A 16240-nucleotide genomic window follows, 5' to 3' on the forward strand; every position below is an offset into this window, starting at 1 on the left:
AAAAAATCCACACCTGAAACAAAAAAAGCCTGCAGTTGCAAAATCTCACTTGTGTGAAAATAAGAGTGTACTACTACTGTGTACTGTATGTATGATGTGAAGAGTGAAATAGGGTTGTTTGCTTGGGACAAGTCTATTTACCCATTCAGATCACTGTAACCTTGGCAGAGTCCCATTCTCGACACACCTGTCCTGTTCCTCTACACACAAACACACTGTCTGTTCCACTCCAGGGTGTGTGCAGATGAGCCAGCCTAGAGGAGCAGGACATGGACAACACAAATATTTGAAATAAACCTATGACATTTTGTGGAGAATCTGTTGGACTGATGTGGGCAAATAACCAGCGATAGAAATCAATGTCCAAATATTTTCACATGCTCATTTATTACCCACATCCGACTACTCCCTTCTTCAGGAACACATCAGTCCAACAGATCCTTAGAACATAATGGAAATGCTTTCCAGGAACAAAGACAAGGTGGATAGTTGATTTACTAATGTGCTTTGCTATGCTGTATTATTGCCAGTCCTCTTTCTGGCCATTTGTAAATGCAGTGATGTTACCAGTATGTCTGTAGTGGGTGCATCTCAATAGCTTTAAGTGGCTTTGTTTCTTCTACTGGACAGGTGGAAGCGAAGCAGCAGTTTAAAACGCCATAGTGCTTCCACCTGTCCTTTCAGATCAGTGCAGATGAAAAGTGGAAGCCATTTCAGACCATTGAGATGCAGCCTGTGTGTCTGAAGGTCCTGGAAAGCATCTGACATAAGGGTTCTCCTCAGGTCAGATAGGTGGTCAGGCCCTGCTCTCTGTCTATCCATCCTGGCCTGTCAGCCTGTCACTAAAACTGATGAGACTGATGAGGGGTGGATGAGAGCAGGAGAGTCCGCCATCCCGATCTGGACAGAGGCTGAACAAAATCATTGTAGGAAACATTACTGAACTGCTAAAATCACTAATCTGAACAGAAACGAACATCTACATTGGGACTCTGTGCACTGACATTTTATGACTCAATTAAATAGTATAATCACTTGTCTTCCATCGACACCAGTTGTCATGACATCGGTCATGTCATGATTACTTAATCTAGGCTTTGAACAACAGGGGTGGTTGAGTGTAGTGGCGCCAAGCAGACATCCGTCAGAAAGCGGGAGGAAGAGAGGGGGCAGTGTGACATGTGGTGGTTTTGTAGGCAGAGGCTGCATGCCAGGGCTGTGACATACCTGTTCCCTGTAACTGTAGGTCTTCCTACTAAGATAACGTGGAAAGCAGGGCAAAAAGACTGGGGCAAAAAGGTCGCAGAACCCAACGTCATCAGACAATACACTAAACGTATAGAGATGATGTGTGCAGGAGTTCTCTTATAAAGAATTGAACTGTGGAACTAATTTCCTGGCAGCACCATGAGACAGAACACAGGTGTGCTCATCTTTTGGGACTGGAATTATAACACCAACCAGTGATCTCTGCCGAGCATCAGATCAAGGTTTTGGTGTTGAACGTCTGAAATAGGATCTTAAAATCTGCGAAATCAATGAAACGTTATTGTTAAGCCTTAGCTGTTGGATTGATGTTTTGTTAACCAAGACTGCCCCCTCAGGATAGGAGCTGAAAGAGAAGACCTGACTTCACCTTCTATAAAGAGGTACAGTAAAAAGGTGCTGAACACCGCAAGCTAACACCTACATGTAAACGTCATTAGTTAAGGGAACAGAGTGAACAACAGGTAACAATCATCACCAACACACCGCTTTAGTTATTCTGTTCACTTTTCATAACATCTTTATTGAATTTGTGTCTCATTTAAACATATTTACATGTATTTTTTTGTTCAGTAAAAATACAAATACAGAACACTTTTTTCCCAAAATCAACATCCTCACGGCGACTGACAGCGCCAAAGAAGGCCTGGGCTTCCTCCGCAGACAGAAAGCAGTAATGTCAGAGAGTAAGGTGGGGACAGGGGGGCGAACAGTGATACATATACTTCATAACGTTCTACACCAGTAGGCTGCTGCTACTGCCTCCACCACGAGACGGAGACACTGAGCTGCCAACAGATGGGGACAGGAGGAGGGATAGCTGGAGAGAAAGAGACAAATAGAAAATTGTAGGGATATGAAGGAGTAGAAAGGGTGTGACAGAGTAAAAAGGAATGTTGAGATGGTGGGACAGGTGTTATATAGGTGCAGCCAGGTGGTACTCAGTGAACACATGAGAAATGAGTGACAGAAACCAACCAATTAGCTAAACAGAGACACACATTGTATGGCTTTATTGATTGGCAAGGTGAGTGGTTCTGTGATCAGCCCATCATCATCATCGTGGCTCTGCTAGAGGGACAGCAGGGTGGCTCTGCTAGAGGGACAGCAGGGTGGCTCTGCTAGAGGGACAGCAGGGTGGCTCTGCTAGAGGGACAGCAGGGTGGCTCTGCTAGAGGGACAGCAGGGTGGCTCTGCTAGAGGGACAGCAGGGTGGCTCTGCTAGAGGGACAGCAGGGTGGCTCTGCTAGAGGGACAGCAGGGTGGCTCTGCTAGAGGGACAGCAGGGTGGCTCTGCTAGAGGGACAGCAGGGTGGCTCTGCTAGAGGGACAGCAGGGTGGCTCTGCTAGAGGGACAGCAGGGTGGCTCTGCTAGAGGGACAGCAGGGTGGCTCTGCTAGAGGGACAGCAGGGTGGCTCCGCTAGAGGGACAGCAGGGTGGCTCCGCTAGAGGGACAGCAGGGTGGCTCCGCTAGAGGGACAGCAGGGTGGCTCCGCTAGAGGGACAGCAGGGTGGCTCCGCTAGAGGGACAGCAGGGTGGCTCCGCTAGAGGGACAGCAGGGTGGCTCCGCTAGAGGGACAGCAGGGTGGCTCCGCTAGAGGGACAGCAGCGTGGCTCTGCTAGAGGGACAGCAGCGTGGCTCTGCTAGAGGGACAGCAGCGTGGCTCCGCTAGAGGGACAGCAGCGTGGCTCTGCTAGAGGGACAGCAGGGTGGCTCCGCTAGAGGGACAGCAGGGTGGCTCTGCTAGAGGGACAGCAGCGTGGCTCTGCTAGAGGGACAGCAGGGTGGCTCTGCTAGAGGGACAGCAGCGTGGCTCTGCTAGAGGGACAGCAGGGTGGCTCTGCTAGAGGGACAGCAGGGTGGCTCATAGAAAAGGAACTGGTGTATGAATAACTTTTTGTAAAAAAATTATAATGAAAAAGCACAGTATTGGAGAAAGGCATCACATAGTAACACTTGATAAGGCTTTAAATTAATGTGTAGGTCCAACAAAAATGTTATTTCTTGCAAGGTACCGTTCTATTTCCTAGTGTTACCTTCAGCCCCCTAAACCTAAAGTATTCCCCTCCCCATCCACATCAACACACCAATCACAGATTCATCACTGAACACAGCAGACTTCCTAGCGTTCCATCTACTGTTGCAGGAACCACATTCACACAAAACACAATAGATCAATTTAGAACACACAAGTCCATAGAGAATACACATACACTCATTACACTCATTGCACAGGTGACTGAGGCCAAGTCCTAATTTGAGAGTGGTGATTAGGATAAGAACAAGAAACAGTTTGGGTAGGATCCTATCAGCAGGGTGAGGAGTTGTTCCTAAACAGTAAGAACTCCAGGCCCTCCCCATCAGTGGCAGTGCAACACTATGGGTCCTTGTCAAAGACACAGAGATTATAAATGGGGGGCTTTGTGTCTTCAGCTCCGACAGTGGTGTAACTCTTTTCCCTCTTAGTAATACAAACAACAAAGTGCATAACAATTTATCTATAGGGGCCATTTAATCAGCAGACAGAAAACACTGCCAAAACAAGCCTTGTCCCAATCTGCCTGTGGAGTGGTGGTGATTTATGGAAAAGACAGGAACGGAAGTTTACCAGTCTAGAAAGGCGTGATTGGAGAAGTGAAGAAGAATGACAAGAAAGAGAAGATGGAGGGAGTTGGAATGGTGGTAAGACAAGGTAGAGATGCAGCATCGGTTGAATAGCAGCAACAGCATGAGGCCAGGCTAAGCTACGTCACCTGCTAATCATAAGAGATGGAAGGAGAGGGAGATACAGAGCGAGAGAGAGTGTGACAGAAAGAGACAAAAGAGGAGAAAGTATACAGAAACGGCAGAATGTAGCATAGAGAATGCTATGGAAAATAGGTCCATATCACCGGTCCACTTTTCAAAGGTTCCAGAAGGGTAGGCATGAAGCCGTTGCTCCCGTCCACAAAGTGACACTGATACAGTTCCAGGTCAAAGTTCAGAGTAAGACAGTAAACAGGAAATGGCAGAAGTACTAGGACGGTCGCAGTCTGCCGTGTCCCCGCCAATCAGCGTCCAGGACACAAAATGACAAAAGAAAACAAACCCCATAGTCTTCGGTTTGACTGTCAGTCTGTCTGAAACATACACATCCCTTCAGAGGAAGGTCCATCTGTCTGTTTGTTGGTACACACTGTCTTGCTCCTGTGTGCGTCCATTATGAGACAGTTTGGCCAAAACAATCAAGCTTCCTGATTGTGGCTCTGTGTTTCAACAAAAAAAGTAACGACGAATAGGAGGACTTCCCAGCCAATCACAAAAGTCGAACGCACCCTCTGTCCTGACGAGAAGCAGAGAGAGCTATAGAAAGAGTACGAGCCAGAGAATTAAAGAAGAGCGAGAAAGGCTATTGTTTCAGTGCCCTCCACTCTGCAGTGGTCTGAGCTCTCTCCTTCTGCTGTCTGTAGCAGTGAGAGGGAGAGATGGAGGCAGACAGGGCCGCTGTGGCCCCCTGGAGGTCTGGAGGCCCCCTGGTCTCTACCGCTGGGCCTGGCTCCCTGGGAGGGTGAGGTTGGCAAGGTGCAGTACCGGCAGGGGGTGGGCCTCCGTGTTGAACACCCAGCTCTCCAAAGGCATCAGCTCATCACTGGAGAACAACAGGTACAGATACCTGGAGACGAGAGAGGGAGGGGTAAAGAGGAGGGAGAGCAGACAATTTTCAGCTGCTATATTCTGTTCATCAGTGCTGTAGTAGTATTTGTGAACAGCAACAAGCAGAGCGACCAGCAGGGGGGGAGCAGAGCACACAGTTCCAGTGCATTCTGGGGGCTGCCAGGACATCCCCATCTCATACCAACTGGATGTGAATGAACAGTACACAGAGGAGCAGTAAAGGAGCAGCAAATGGCGGAAGACTTACTTGAGCGTCTCGGCCAGGAAGAAGCTCTGCTGGACATCGTCGTAGGTTGGGTTGGACGAGTAGACGTCCTTGACCCCAGAGAACCCACCGCTGACCCTGCAGTACTTATCAATGGCCTGGAGGAGGAGACCGAGAGCAGCACTTAATTACCACACATTTACATTACAGTCATTTATAATTTAGTCAGGAGATGGGTAGACTCTTATCCCATTAAAACACTGTGTTTAAGGGTTGGAGGAGACATTCTATCCATCACCACTCTAGTCTAAACTAGGTATGTGATGAATAACATTTGATTTCAAATCGCTTTGTTGTAATTGAGATTTGAAGGGAATGTCTCCGTCTGTGACCTCAGTCAAAGCGTTAGAGCTGTGATTTTACAATGCACAGAGTATTTATTTTCTCAAGTGTCCAGACAGAGTTAATCAGTTCTTTTTTAAATCTCTTCTTCCCTCTGCACCGCATCAGGTGTAATTCAAAGGAGGGTAAAGATGGTGGATCTGTTAATTGACACAGTGTCTCTCTCCCTCTCTATCGGTACTTGTCTTGTTCTCTCTTAATGTCCCTCTATTAGTCAGTAGCTGTCAGCAGAATCTCTCAGGAGATGGAACTATTTTTAATTTTTCATGGACCACCGCATCCGATGTGTGTGTGCGTTTGTCCTTCTGAACACACACACATAGCGTCCTAGACTGCCTCTGTACTTCAGGCCTAGGCACAACCACATATGCACATCACAACTACCCAGCCACATGCACACCTGAACTAGAATCCAGTCCTAATACCATCTGGGTTAATAAAGAGTCTGTTTCTCTTCTACCTGGAGGAGAAGGGTGTGTGTGTGTGTGTGTGTGTACAGCTGCTCTCTACTGGGCTCATTTCACAGGGCCGTGCACTACAACAGCTGGGCCAACAAACCTCAACACACATGACTCGCACACGCTTAGACCAAATAGGATGAAGTTGCCCCTAGACAATGATCTTAGATGTTCTCACTAATGGTCAAGCTTAGGACTTAGGAAGGTAAGCTGCCTACTACACAGAGCCTCAGGTAAAATAGTAGTGTGTGTGACATCAAACGTGAGCTGATGTGATGGTGTAGGAGCACTAGAGACAGGTAGGGAGATCAAACTGTATAGAACTGTCAGGTGATTTTCATCACAAGGGGAGAAAGAGAACGAGACAGGGGCAGAAAGAGGTAGAGAGGGAGGGAAGCAGGGAGGGGTAAGAGAGGAAAGGAAGAGCGTAAGAGAGAGGAGGAGAGAGCGTAAGAGAGAGGAGGAGAGAGCGTAAGAGAGAGGAGGAGAGAGCGTAAGAGGAGGAGAGAGCGTAAGAGGAGGAGAGAGCGTAAGAGGAGGAGAGAGCGTAAGAGGAGGAGAGAGCGTAAGAGGAGGAGAGAGCGTAAGAGGAGGAGAGAGCGTAAGAGGAGGAGAGAGCGTAAGAGGAGGAGAGAGCGTAAGAGGAGAGGAGAGAGTAAGAGAGGGGAGGAGAGGAAAGGAGAGAGCATAAGAGGACGACAGGAAAGGAGAGAGCGTAAGAGAGAGAACGATAGGAAAGGAGAGCGTAAGAAAGAGGAGAGGTAAGGAGAGAGCGTAAGAGAGAGGAGAGGGTAAGAGGAGGAGAAGAAAGGAGAGAGCGTAAGAGAGTGGAGGAGAGGGTAAGGGGAGGAGAGGGTAAGAGGAGAAGAGAGGAGAGGAGAGAGCGTAAGAGAGGAGAGGAGAGAGCGTAAGAGAGGAGGAGAGAGCGTAAGAGGAGGAGAGAGCGTAAGAGGAGGAGAGAGCGTAAGAGGAGGAGAGAGCGTAAGAGGAGGAGAGAGCGTAAGAGGAGGAGAGAGCGTAAGAGGAGGAGAGAGCGTAAGAGGAGAGGAGAGCGTAAGAGAGGGGAGGAGAGGAAAGGAAAGAGCATAAGAGGACGACAGGAAAGGAGAGAGCGTAAGAGAGAACGATAGGAAAGGAGAGCGTAAGAAAGAGGAGAGGTAAGGAGAGAGCGTAAGAGAGAGGAGAGGGTAAGAGGAGGAGAAGAAAGGAGGGAGCGTAAGAGAGTGGAGGAGAGGGTAAGGGGAGGAGAGGGTAAGAGGAGAAGAGAGGAAAGGAGAGAGCGTAAGAGAGAGGAGGAGAGGAGAGAGCGTAAGAGAGAGGAGGAGAGGAAAGGAGAGAGCGTAAGAGAGAGGAGAGAAAAGGAGAGACAGTAAAAGGAAAGGAGAGAGAGTAAGAGGAGAGGAAAGGAGAGAGAGTAAGAGGAAAGGAGAGAGAGTAAGAGGAAAGGAGAGAGCGTAAGAGAGGAGAGGAAAGGAGAGAGCGTAAGAGAGTGGAGAAGAGGAAAGGAGAGAATGTAAGAGTGAGGAGGAGAGGAAAGGAGAGAGGAAAGGAGAGCGTAAGAGGAGGAGGAGAGAGCGTAAGAGGAGGAGGAGAGAGCGTAAGAGGAGGAGGAGAGAGCGTAAGAGGAGGAGGAGAGAGCGTAAGAGGAGGAGGAGAGAGCGTAAGAGGAGGAGGAGAGAGCGTAAGAGATGAGAGGAAAGGAGAGACAGTAAAAGGAAAGGAGAGAGAGTAAGAGATGAGAGGAAAGGAGAGACAGTAAAAGGAAAGGAGAGAGAGTAAGAGGAGAGGAAAGGAGAGAGAGTAAGAGTAAAGGAAAGAGCGTAAGAGAGAAGAGAAAAGGAGAGAGCGTAAAAGAGAAGAGAGGAAAGGAGAGAGCGTAAGAGGAGGAGGAGAGAGCGTAAGAGGAGAAGGAGAGAGCGTAAGAGGAGGAGGAGAGAGCGTAAGAGGAGGAGGAGAGAGCGTAAGAGGAGGAGGAGAGAGCGTAAGAGGAGGAGGAGAGAGGGTAAGAGGAGGAGGAGAGAGCGTGAGAAGAGGAGGAGAGAGCGTAAGAAGAGGAGGAGAGAGCGTGAGAAGAGGAGGAGAGAGCGTAAGAGATGAGAGGAAAGGAGAGACAGTAAAAGGAAAGGAGAGAGAGTAAGAGGAGAGGAAAGGAGAGAGAGTAAGAGTAAAGGAAAGAGCGTAAGAGAGAAGAGAAAAGGAGAGAGCGTAAAAGAGAGGAGAAGAAAGGAGAGAGCATAAAAGAGAGGAGAAGAAAGGAGAGAGCGTAAGAGAGGAGGAGAGGAAAGGAGAGAGCGTAAGAGAGGAGGAGAGGAAAGGAGAGAGCGTAAGAGGAGAAGGAGAGAGCGTAAGAGGAGAAGGAGAGAGCGTAAGAGGAGAAGGAGAGAGCGTAAGAGGAGGAGGAGAGAGCGTAAGAGGAGGAGGAGAGAGCGTAAGAGGAGGAGGAGAGAGCGTAAGAAGAGAGCGTAAGAAGAGAGCGTAAGAAGAGGAGAGAGCGTAAGAAGAGGAGGAGAGAGCGTAAGAGAGGAGGAGAGAGCGTAAGAGAGGAGGAGAGAGCGTAAGAGAGGAGGAGAGAGCGTAAAAGAGAGGAAGAGAGAGCGTAAAAGAGAGGAAGAGAGCATGAGAGAAAGGAGGAGAGAGCGTAAGAGGAGGAGGAGAGAGCGTAAGAGTAGGAGGAGAGAGCGTAAGAGTAGGAGCAGAGAGGGTAAGAGGAGGAGGAGAGAGCGTGAGAAGAGGAGGAGAGAGCGTAAGAAGAGGAGGAGAGAGCGTGAGAAGAGGAGGAGAGAGCGTAAGAAGAGGAGGAGAGAGCGTAAGAAGAGGAGGAGAGAGCGTAAGAGAGGAGGAGAGAGCGTAAGAGGAGGAGAGAGCGTAAGAGGAGGAGAGAGCGTAAGAGGAGGAGAGAGCGTAAGAGGAGGAGAGAGCGTAAGAGGAGAGGAGAGCGTAAGAGAGGGGAGGAGAGGAAAGGAAAGAGCATAAGAGGACGACAGGAAAGGAGAGAGCGTAAGAGAGAACGATAGGAAAGGAGAGCGTAAGAAAGAGGAGAGGTAAGGAGAGAGCGTAAGAGAGAGGAGAGGGTAAGAGGAGGAGAAGAAAGGAGAGAGCGTAAGAGAGTGGAGGAGAGGGTAAGGGGAGGAGAGGGTAAGAGGAGAAGAGAGGAGAGGAGAGAGCGTAAGAGAGGAGGAGAGAGCGTAAGAGAGGAGGAGAGAGCGTAAGAGGAGGAGAGAGCGTAAGAGGAGGAGAGAGCGTAAGAGGAGGAGAGAGCGTAAGAGGAGGAGAGAGCGTAAGAGGAGGAGAGAGTGTAAGAGGAGGAGAGAGCGTAAGAGGAGGAGAGAGCGTAAGAGGAGTAGAGAGCGTAAGAGGAGAGGAGAGCGTAAGAGAGGGGAGGAGAGGAAAGGAAAGAGCATAAGAGGACGACAGGAAAGGAGAGAGCGTAAGAGAGAACGATAGGAAAGGAGAGCGTAAGAAAGAGGAGAGGTAAGGAGAGAGCGTAAGAGAGAGGAGAGGGTAAGAGGAGGAGAAGAAAGGAGAGAGCGTAAGAGAGTGGAGGAGAGGGTAAGGGGAGGAGAGGGTAAGAGGAGAAGAGAGGAGAGAGGAGAGAGCGTAAGAGAGGAGGAGAGAGCGTAAGAGGAGGAGAGAGCGTAAGAGGAGGAGAGAGCGTAAGAGGAGGAGAGAGCGTAAGAGGAGGAGAGAGCGTCAGAGGAGGAGAGAGCGTCAGAGGAGGAGAGAGCGTCAGAGGAGGAGAGAGAGCGTCAGAGGAGGAGAGAGAGCGTCAGAGGAGGAGAGAGAGCGTCAGAGGAGAGAGAGGAGAGGAGAGCGTAAGAGAGGGGAGGAGAGGAAAGGAAAGAGCATAAGAGGACGACAGGAAAGGAGAGAGCGTAAGAGAGAACGATAGGAAAGGAGAGCGTAAGAAAGAGGAGAGGTAAGGAGAGAGCGTAAGAGAGAGGAGAGGGTAAGAGGAGGAGAAGAAAGGAGGGAGCGTAAGAGAGTGGAGGAGAGGGTAAGGGGAGGAGAGGGTAAGAGGAGAAGAGAGGAAAGGAGAGAGCGTAAGAGAGAGGAGGAGAGGAGAGAGCGTAAGAGAGAGGAGAGGAAAGGAGAGAGCGTAAGAGAGAGGAGGAGAGGAAAGGAGACAGTAAAAGGAAAGGAGAGAGCGTAAGAGAGAGGAGAGAGAGCGTAAGAGGAAAGGAGAGAGCGTAAGAGGAAAGGAGAGAGCAAGAGTAGGAGAGGAAAGGAGAGAGCGTAAGAGAGTGGAGAAGAGGAAAGGAGAGAATGTAAGAGTGAGGAGGAGAGGAAAGGAGAGAGGAAAGGAGAGCGTAAGAGGAGGAGGAGAGAGCGTAAGAGGAGGAGGAGAGAGCGTAAGAGGAGGAGGAGAGAGCGTAAGAGGAGGAGGAGAGAGCGTAAGAGGAGGAGGAGAGAGCGTAAGAGGAGGAGGAGAGAGCGTAAGAGATGAGAGGAAAGGAGAGACAGTAAAAGGAAAGGAGAGAGAGTAAGAGATGAGAGGAAAGGAGAGACAGTAAAAGGAAAGGAGAGAGAGTAAGAGGAGAGGAAAGGAGAGAGAGTAAGAGTAAAGGAAAGAGCGTAAGAGAGAAGAGAAAAGGAGAGAGCGTAAAAGAGAAGAGAGGAAAGGAGAGGAGAGAGCGTAAGAGGAGGAAGGAGAGAGCGTAAGAGGAGAAGGAGAGAGCGTAAGAGGAGAAGGAGAGAGCGTAAGAGGAGAAGGAGAGAGCGTAAGAGGACAAATTCTCACTCCTCTTACCTCTCTCCTCTTCTCTTACGCTCTCTCCTTCTCTCTATTACGCTCTCTCCTTCTCCTCTTACGCTCTCTCCTCCTCCTCTTACGCTCTCTCCTCCTCCTTATGCTCTCTCCTCCTCCTCTTATGCACTCTCCTCCTCCTCTTATGCACTCTCCTCCTCCTCTTATGCACTCTCCTCCTCTCTTACGCTCTTTCCTCCTCTCTTACGCTCTCTCCTCCTCCTCTTACGCTCTCTCCTCCTCTTCCCTCTCTCTTCCTCTTCCTCCTCTCTCCTCTTACCCTCTCTCTTCCTCTTACCCTCTCTCTTCCTCTTCTCTTACGCTCTCTCCTCTCCTCTTACGCACTCTCCTCTTCCTCCTCTTACGCACTCTCCTCTCTCTTATGCTCTCCTCTCTTATGCTCTCTCCTCTCTTATGCTCTCTCCTCCTCTTACGCTCTCTCCTCCTCTTCTTACGCTCTCTCCTCCTCTTCTTACGCTCTCTCCTCCTCTTCTTACGCTCTCTCCTCCTCTTCTTACGCTCTCTCCTCCTCCTCTTACCCTCTCCTCCCCTTACCCTCTCTCCTCTTCTTACGCTCTCTCCCTCCTCTTACCCTCTCTCCTCCTCCTCTTACGCTCTCTCCTCTCTTTTACGCTCTCTCCTCTCTCTTATGCTCTCTCTTACGCTCTCTCCTCCTCCTCTTACGCTCTCTCCTCCTCTTCTTACGCTCTCTCCTCCTCTTCTTACGCTCTCTCCTCCTCTCTTACCCTCTCTCCTCTCTCTCTTACGCTCTCTCCTCCCTCTCTTACGCCTCTCCTCCTCTTCTCACGCTCTCTCCTCCTCTTCTTACGCTCTCTCCTCCTCTTCTCACCTCTCTCCTCCTCCTCTTACTCCTCTCTGCCCCTCCTCTTACCTCTCTCCTCCTCTCTCTTACGCTCTCCCTCCTTTCTCATGCTCTCTTCCTCTCTTTTACGCTCTCTCCTCTCTCTTCGCTCTCTCCTCCTCTTACGCTCTCTCCTCCTCTTACGTCTTCTCCCTCTTCTACCTCTCTCCTCTTCTTACGCTCTCTTCTTACGCTCTCTCTCCTCCTCCTCTTACGCTCTCTCCTCCTCCTCTTACGCACTCTCCTCCTCCTCTTACGCTCTCTCCTCCTCCTCTTACGCACTCTCCTCCTCCTCCTCTTACGCACTCTCCTTTCCTCTCCTCCTCTCTTACGCTCTCTCCTTCTTCTCCTCTTCTTTTATGCTCTCTCCTTTCTCTCCTCTCTTTTACGCTCTCTCCTTTTCTCTTCTCTCTTACGCTCTTTCCTTTACTCTTACTCTCCTCCTTTCCCTCCTCTTACTCTCTCTCCTTTCCTTTTTACTGTCTCTCCTTCTCTCATCTCTTACGCTCCTCTCCTCCTCTTCTTACGCCTCTCTCCCCTCTTACCCTCTCTCTCCTCTCTTTACGCTCTCTTCCTCTCCTCTTACCCTCTCTCCTCCTCTCTTACGCTTCTCCTCTTCCTCTTACGTCTCTCTCCTCTCCTTCTACGCTCTCTCCTTCTTCCTCTTTCCCTCGTCTCCTCTTCCCTCTCCTCCTCCTCCTCTTACGCACTCTCCTCCTCCTCCTCTTACGCACTCTCCTCCTCCTCCTCTTACGCACTCTCCTCTCCTCTTCTCTCTCCTCCTCTTACTCCTCTCCTCTTACCCTCTCCTCCTCCGCTCTCCCTCTCCTCCTCCCTTACGCCTCTCTCCTCCTCTTCGCCTCTCCTCTCCTCTCTTACGCTCCTCGTTCTCCTCTCCTCTCTTACGCACTCTCCTCCTCCTCTTACGCTCTCTCTCCTCTCTCTTACGCTCTCTCCTTTCCTTTTACTGTCTCCTTTCCTCTCCTCCTCTTTCTTACGCTCTCTCCTCTCTTACGCTCTCTCCTTTCCTCTCCTCTATCTTACGCTCTCTCCTCTCCTCCCCTCTCACACTCTCCTTTCCTCTCTTATGCTCTGTCCTCCTCTCTCTTACGCTCTTTCCTCCTCTCTTACGCTCTCTCCTCCTCTTTTACGCTCTCTCCTCCTCTCTTTTACGCTCTCTCCTCCTCTCTTTTACGCTCTCTCCTCCTCTTACGCTCTCTCCTCCTCCTCGTACGCTCTCTCCTCCTCTCTTCCCTCTCCTCCTCCTCTTACGCTCTCTCCTCTTCTCTCTCTCCTCCTCCTCTCTACTCCTCTCCTCTTACGCTCTCTTCCTCTCCTCTTACGCCTCTCCTCTTACCTCTCTCCTCCTCCTCTTCGCACTCCCTCTTACGCCTTCTCCTCTTACGCCTCTTCCTCCCTCCTCTCTCTTACGCTCTCCTCTTACGCCTCTCCTTACGCCTCTCCTTCCTCTTAGCCTCTCCTCTCTCCTCTTACTGCCTCTCCTCCTCTCTAGCTCTCTCCTCCCTCTCTTACGCTCTCTCCTCCTCTTCTTACGCTCTTCTCCTCTCTTCTTACGCTCTCTCCTCCCTTCTCACGCTCTCTCCTCCTCTTCTTACGCTCTCTCCTCCTCTTCTCACGCTCTCTCCTCTCTCTTACCCTCTCTGCTCCTCTCTTACGCTCCTCCTCCTCCTCTTACGCTCTCTCCTCTTCTTATCTCTCCTCTCTCCTCCTCGCTTTTATGCTCTCTTCCTCTCTTTTATGCTCTCTCTTCCTCTCTCCTCCTCTCTTCCTCTCTCCTCCTCTCTTACGCTCTCTCCTCCTCTCTTACGCTCTCTCCTCCTCTTACGCTCTCTCCTCCTCTTACGCTCTCTCTCCTCTCTCTTACGCTCTCTCCTCCTCTTCTTACGCTCTCTCCTCCTCTCTCACGCTCTCTCCTCCTCTTCTTACGCTCTCTCCTCCTCTTCTCACGCTCTTCTCCTCCTCCTCTTACCCTCTCTGCTCCCTCCTCTTACCTCTCTCCTCCTCCTCTTACGCCTCTCCTCCTTTCTCTCATCTCTCTTCCTCTCATTCTCTACGCTCTCTCCTCTCTCTTACCGCTCTCTCCTCCTCTTACGCTCCTCTCCTCCTCTCTTACGCTCTCTCCTTGTCCTCTTCTTACGCTCTCTCTCCTCTTCTTACGCTCTCTCTCTTACCTCTCCTCCTCCTCTTACGCTCTCTCCTCCTCCTCTTACGCTCTCTCCTCCTCCTCTTACGCTCTCTCCTCTCCTCTTACGCTTCTCCTCCTCTCTCTTACGCTCTCTCCTCCTCTTTCTTACGCTCTCTCCTCCTCCTCTTACGCTCTCTCCTTTCCTCTCCTCTTTCTTACGCTCCCTCCTTTCCTCTCCTCTATCTTATGCTCTTTCCTCTCCTCTCCTCCTCTTACGCTCTCTCCTTTCCTCTTCTCTCTTACGCTCTTTCCTTTCTCTTACTCTCTCTCCTTTCCTCTCCTCTTACTCTCTCTCCTTTCCTTTTACTGTCTTCCTTTTCCTCTCATCTCTTACTCTCTCTCCTTCCTTTTACTGTCCTCTCCTTTCCTCTCCTCTTACGCTCTCTCCCCTTCCTCCCCCCTCTCTTACGCTCTCTCCTCTTCTCTTACGCTCTCTCCTCCTCTCTTACGCTCTCTCCTCCTTCTCTTACGCTCTCTCCTCCTCTCCTTACGCTCTCTCCTCCTCCTCTTACGCTCTCCTTTCCTCTCTCTCTTTCCTCTCCTCTCTCTACTCTCTACTTCTCTCCTTTCCTCTTCCCTACTCTCTTACGCTCTCTCCTTTCTCTCCTCTCTTACCTCTCTCCTTTCCTCTTACGCTCCTCTCCTTCCTCCTCTTCTTACTCTCTCTCCTTTCCTCTCTCCTTTCCTCTCCTCCTCCTCTTACGTTCTTCTCCTTTCCTTCTCTCCACTCTCTTCCCTCTCTCCTTTCCTCTCTTCTCCCCTCTTTACTCTCTCTCCTTTCCTTTACTCTCTCTCCTTTCCTCTCTTCTCTCTCTCCTTTCCTCTCTTCTCTCTCTCCTTTCCTCTTACTGTCTCTCTTTCTCTCCTCTCTCTTCGCTCTCTCCTTTCCTCTCCTCCTCTCTCTTACGCTCTCTCCTCTCCTCTTCTCTCTTCCCTCTCTCCTTTCCTCTCTTCCCTTACCTCTCCTCCCCTACCCTCTCCTCCACTCTCTTACGCTCTCCTCCTTTCTTCTCCTCCTCTACCCTCTCTCTCTCTTACGCTCTCTCCTTTCCTCTCCTCTTTCTTACGCTCTCCTTTCCTATCGTTCTCTCTTACGCTCTCTCCTTCCTGTGCTCCTCTTATGCTCTTTCCTTCCTATTCTCCTCCCTCTCTTACTCTCTCCTCTCCTCTTTTACGCACTCTCTCCTCTTACGCTCTCTGTCCTCCTCTGACCTCTCTCCTCTCTTACGCTCTCTCCTCCTTATACGCTCTCTCCTCCTCTTACGCTCTCTCCTCCTCTTACGCTCTCTCCTCTCTTACGCTCTCTCCTCCTCTCTTACGCTCTCTCCTCCTCTCTTACGCGCTTTCCTTTCCTCTCTTCCCCCCTCTTACTCTCTCCTCCTCTTACGCTCTCTCCTCCTCCTCTTACGCTCTCTCCTTTCCTCTCCTCCTCTTACCCTCTCCTCTCTCTTACGCTCTCTCCTTACCTCTCCTCTTTCTTACGCTCTCCTTTCCTATCGTTTCTCTTACGCTCTCTCCTTCCTGTCGTCCTCTTATGCTCTTTCCTTTCCCTCCTCCCTCTCTTACGCTCTCCTCTCCTCTTACGCCTCTCCTCCTCTACGCCTCTCCTCCTCTTACGCTCTCTCCTCCTCTTACGCTCTCTCCTCGCTCTTACGCTCTCTCCCTCCTCTCTTACTCGTCTCCTCCTCTTACGCTCTCTCCTCCTCTTCTTACGCTCTCTCCTCCTCTCTCACCGCTCTCTCCTCCTCTTCTTACGCTCTCTCCTCCTCTTCACGCTCTCTCCCTCCTCTTCCCTCTCTCCTCCTCCTCTTACGCTCTCTCCTCCTCTCTCTTACGCTCTCTCCTCCTCCTCTTACGCTCTCTCCTCCTCTCTCTTATGCTCTCTTCCTCTCTTTTACGCTCTCTCCTCTCTCTTACGCTCTCTCCTCCTCTCTTACGCTCTCTCCTCCTCTTCTTACGCTCTCTCCTCCTCTCTTACGCTCTCTCCTCCTCTTCTTACGCTCTCTCTTCTTACGCTCTCTCTTACGCTCTCTCCTCTTACGCTCTCTCCTCCTCCTCTTACGCTCTCTCCTCCTCTCCTCTTACGCTCTCTCCTCCTCTCCTCTTACGCTCTCTCCTCTCTCCTCTGACGCTCTCTCCCTTCTCCTCTTACGCTCTCTCCTTCTCCTCTACGCTCTCTCCTTTCCTCCTCTCTCTACGCTCTCTCCTTTCCTCTCCTCCCTCTTACGCTCTCTCCTTTATTCTCCGCTCTTTTAGCTCTCTCCTTCTTCTCCTCTCTTTTATGTCGCTCTCTCCTTTTCTCTTCTCTCTTACGCTCTTCCTTTACTCTTCGCTCTCTCCTTTCCTCTCCTTCTACTCTCTCTCCTTTTCCTTTTACTGTCTCTCCTTTCCCTCCTCATCGCTTACCCTCTCTCTCCTCTTCTCACGCTCTCTCCTCTCT

General features: G+C 50.5%; 1 protein-coding gene across 1 annotated transcript in view; it reads right to left on the bottom strand.

Moving 5' to 3' along the window:
• Positions 1 to 1766: 1766 nt before the first annotated feature.
• The window catches only part of LOC120058081 (mannosyl-oligosaccharide 1,2-alpha-mannosidase IB-like), a 128967-nt gene continuing 114493 nt past the window's right edge, over positions 1767 to 16240 (bottom strand). Inside the window, exons 13-15 of the mRNA XM_039006558.1 lie at positions 5875 to 5881; positions 5171 to 5311; positions 1767 to 4921 (exon numbers count right to left, since the gene is read on the bottom strand). Coding sequence (XP_038862486.1) covers positions 4789 to 4921; positions 5171 to 5311; positions 5875 to 5881 — 281 coding nt within the window. The 3' untranslated portion in view covers positions 1767 to 4788. The remainder of the gene's footprint in view (positions 4922 to 5170; positions 5312 to 5874; positions 5882 to 16240) is intronic.

The sequence above is a fragment of the Salvelinus namaycush genome, chromosome 13 (genome assembly GCF_016432855.1).
Source record: "Salvelinus namaycush isolate Seneca chromosome 13, SaNama_1.0, whole genome shotgun sequence".
Lineage (NCBI taxonomy): Eukaryota > Metazoa > Chordata > Actinopteri > Salmoniformes > Salmonidae > Salvelinus > Salvelinus namaycush.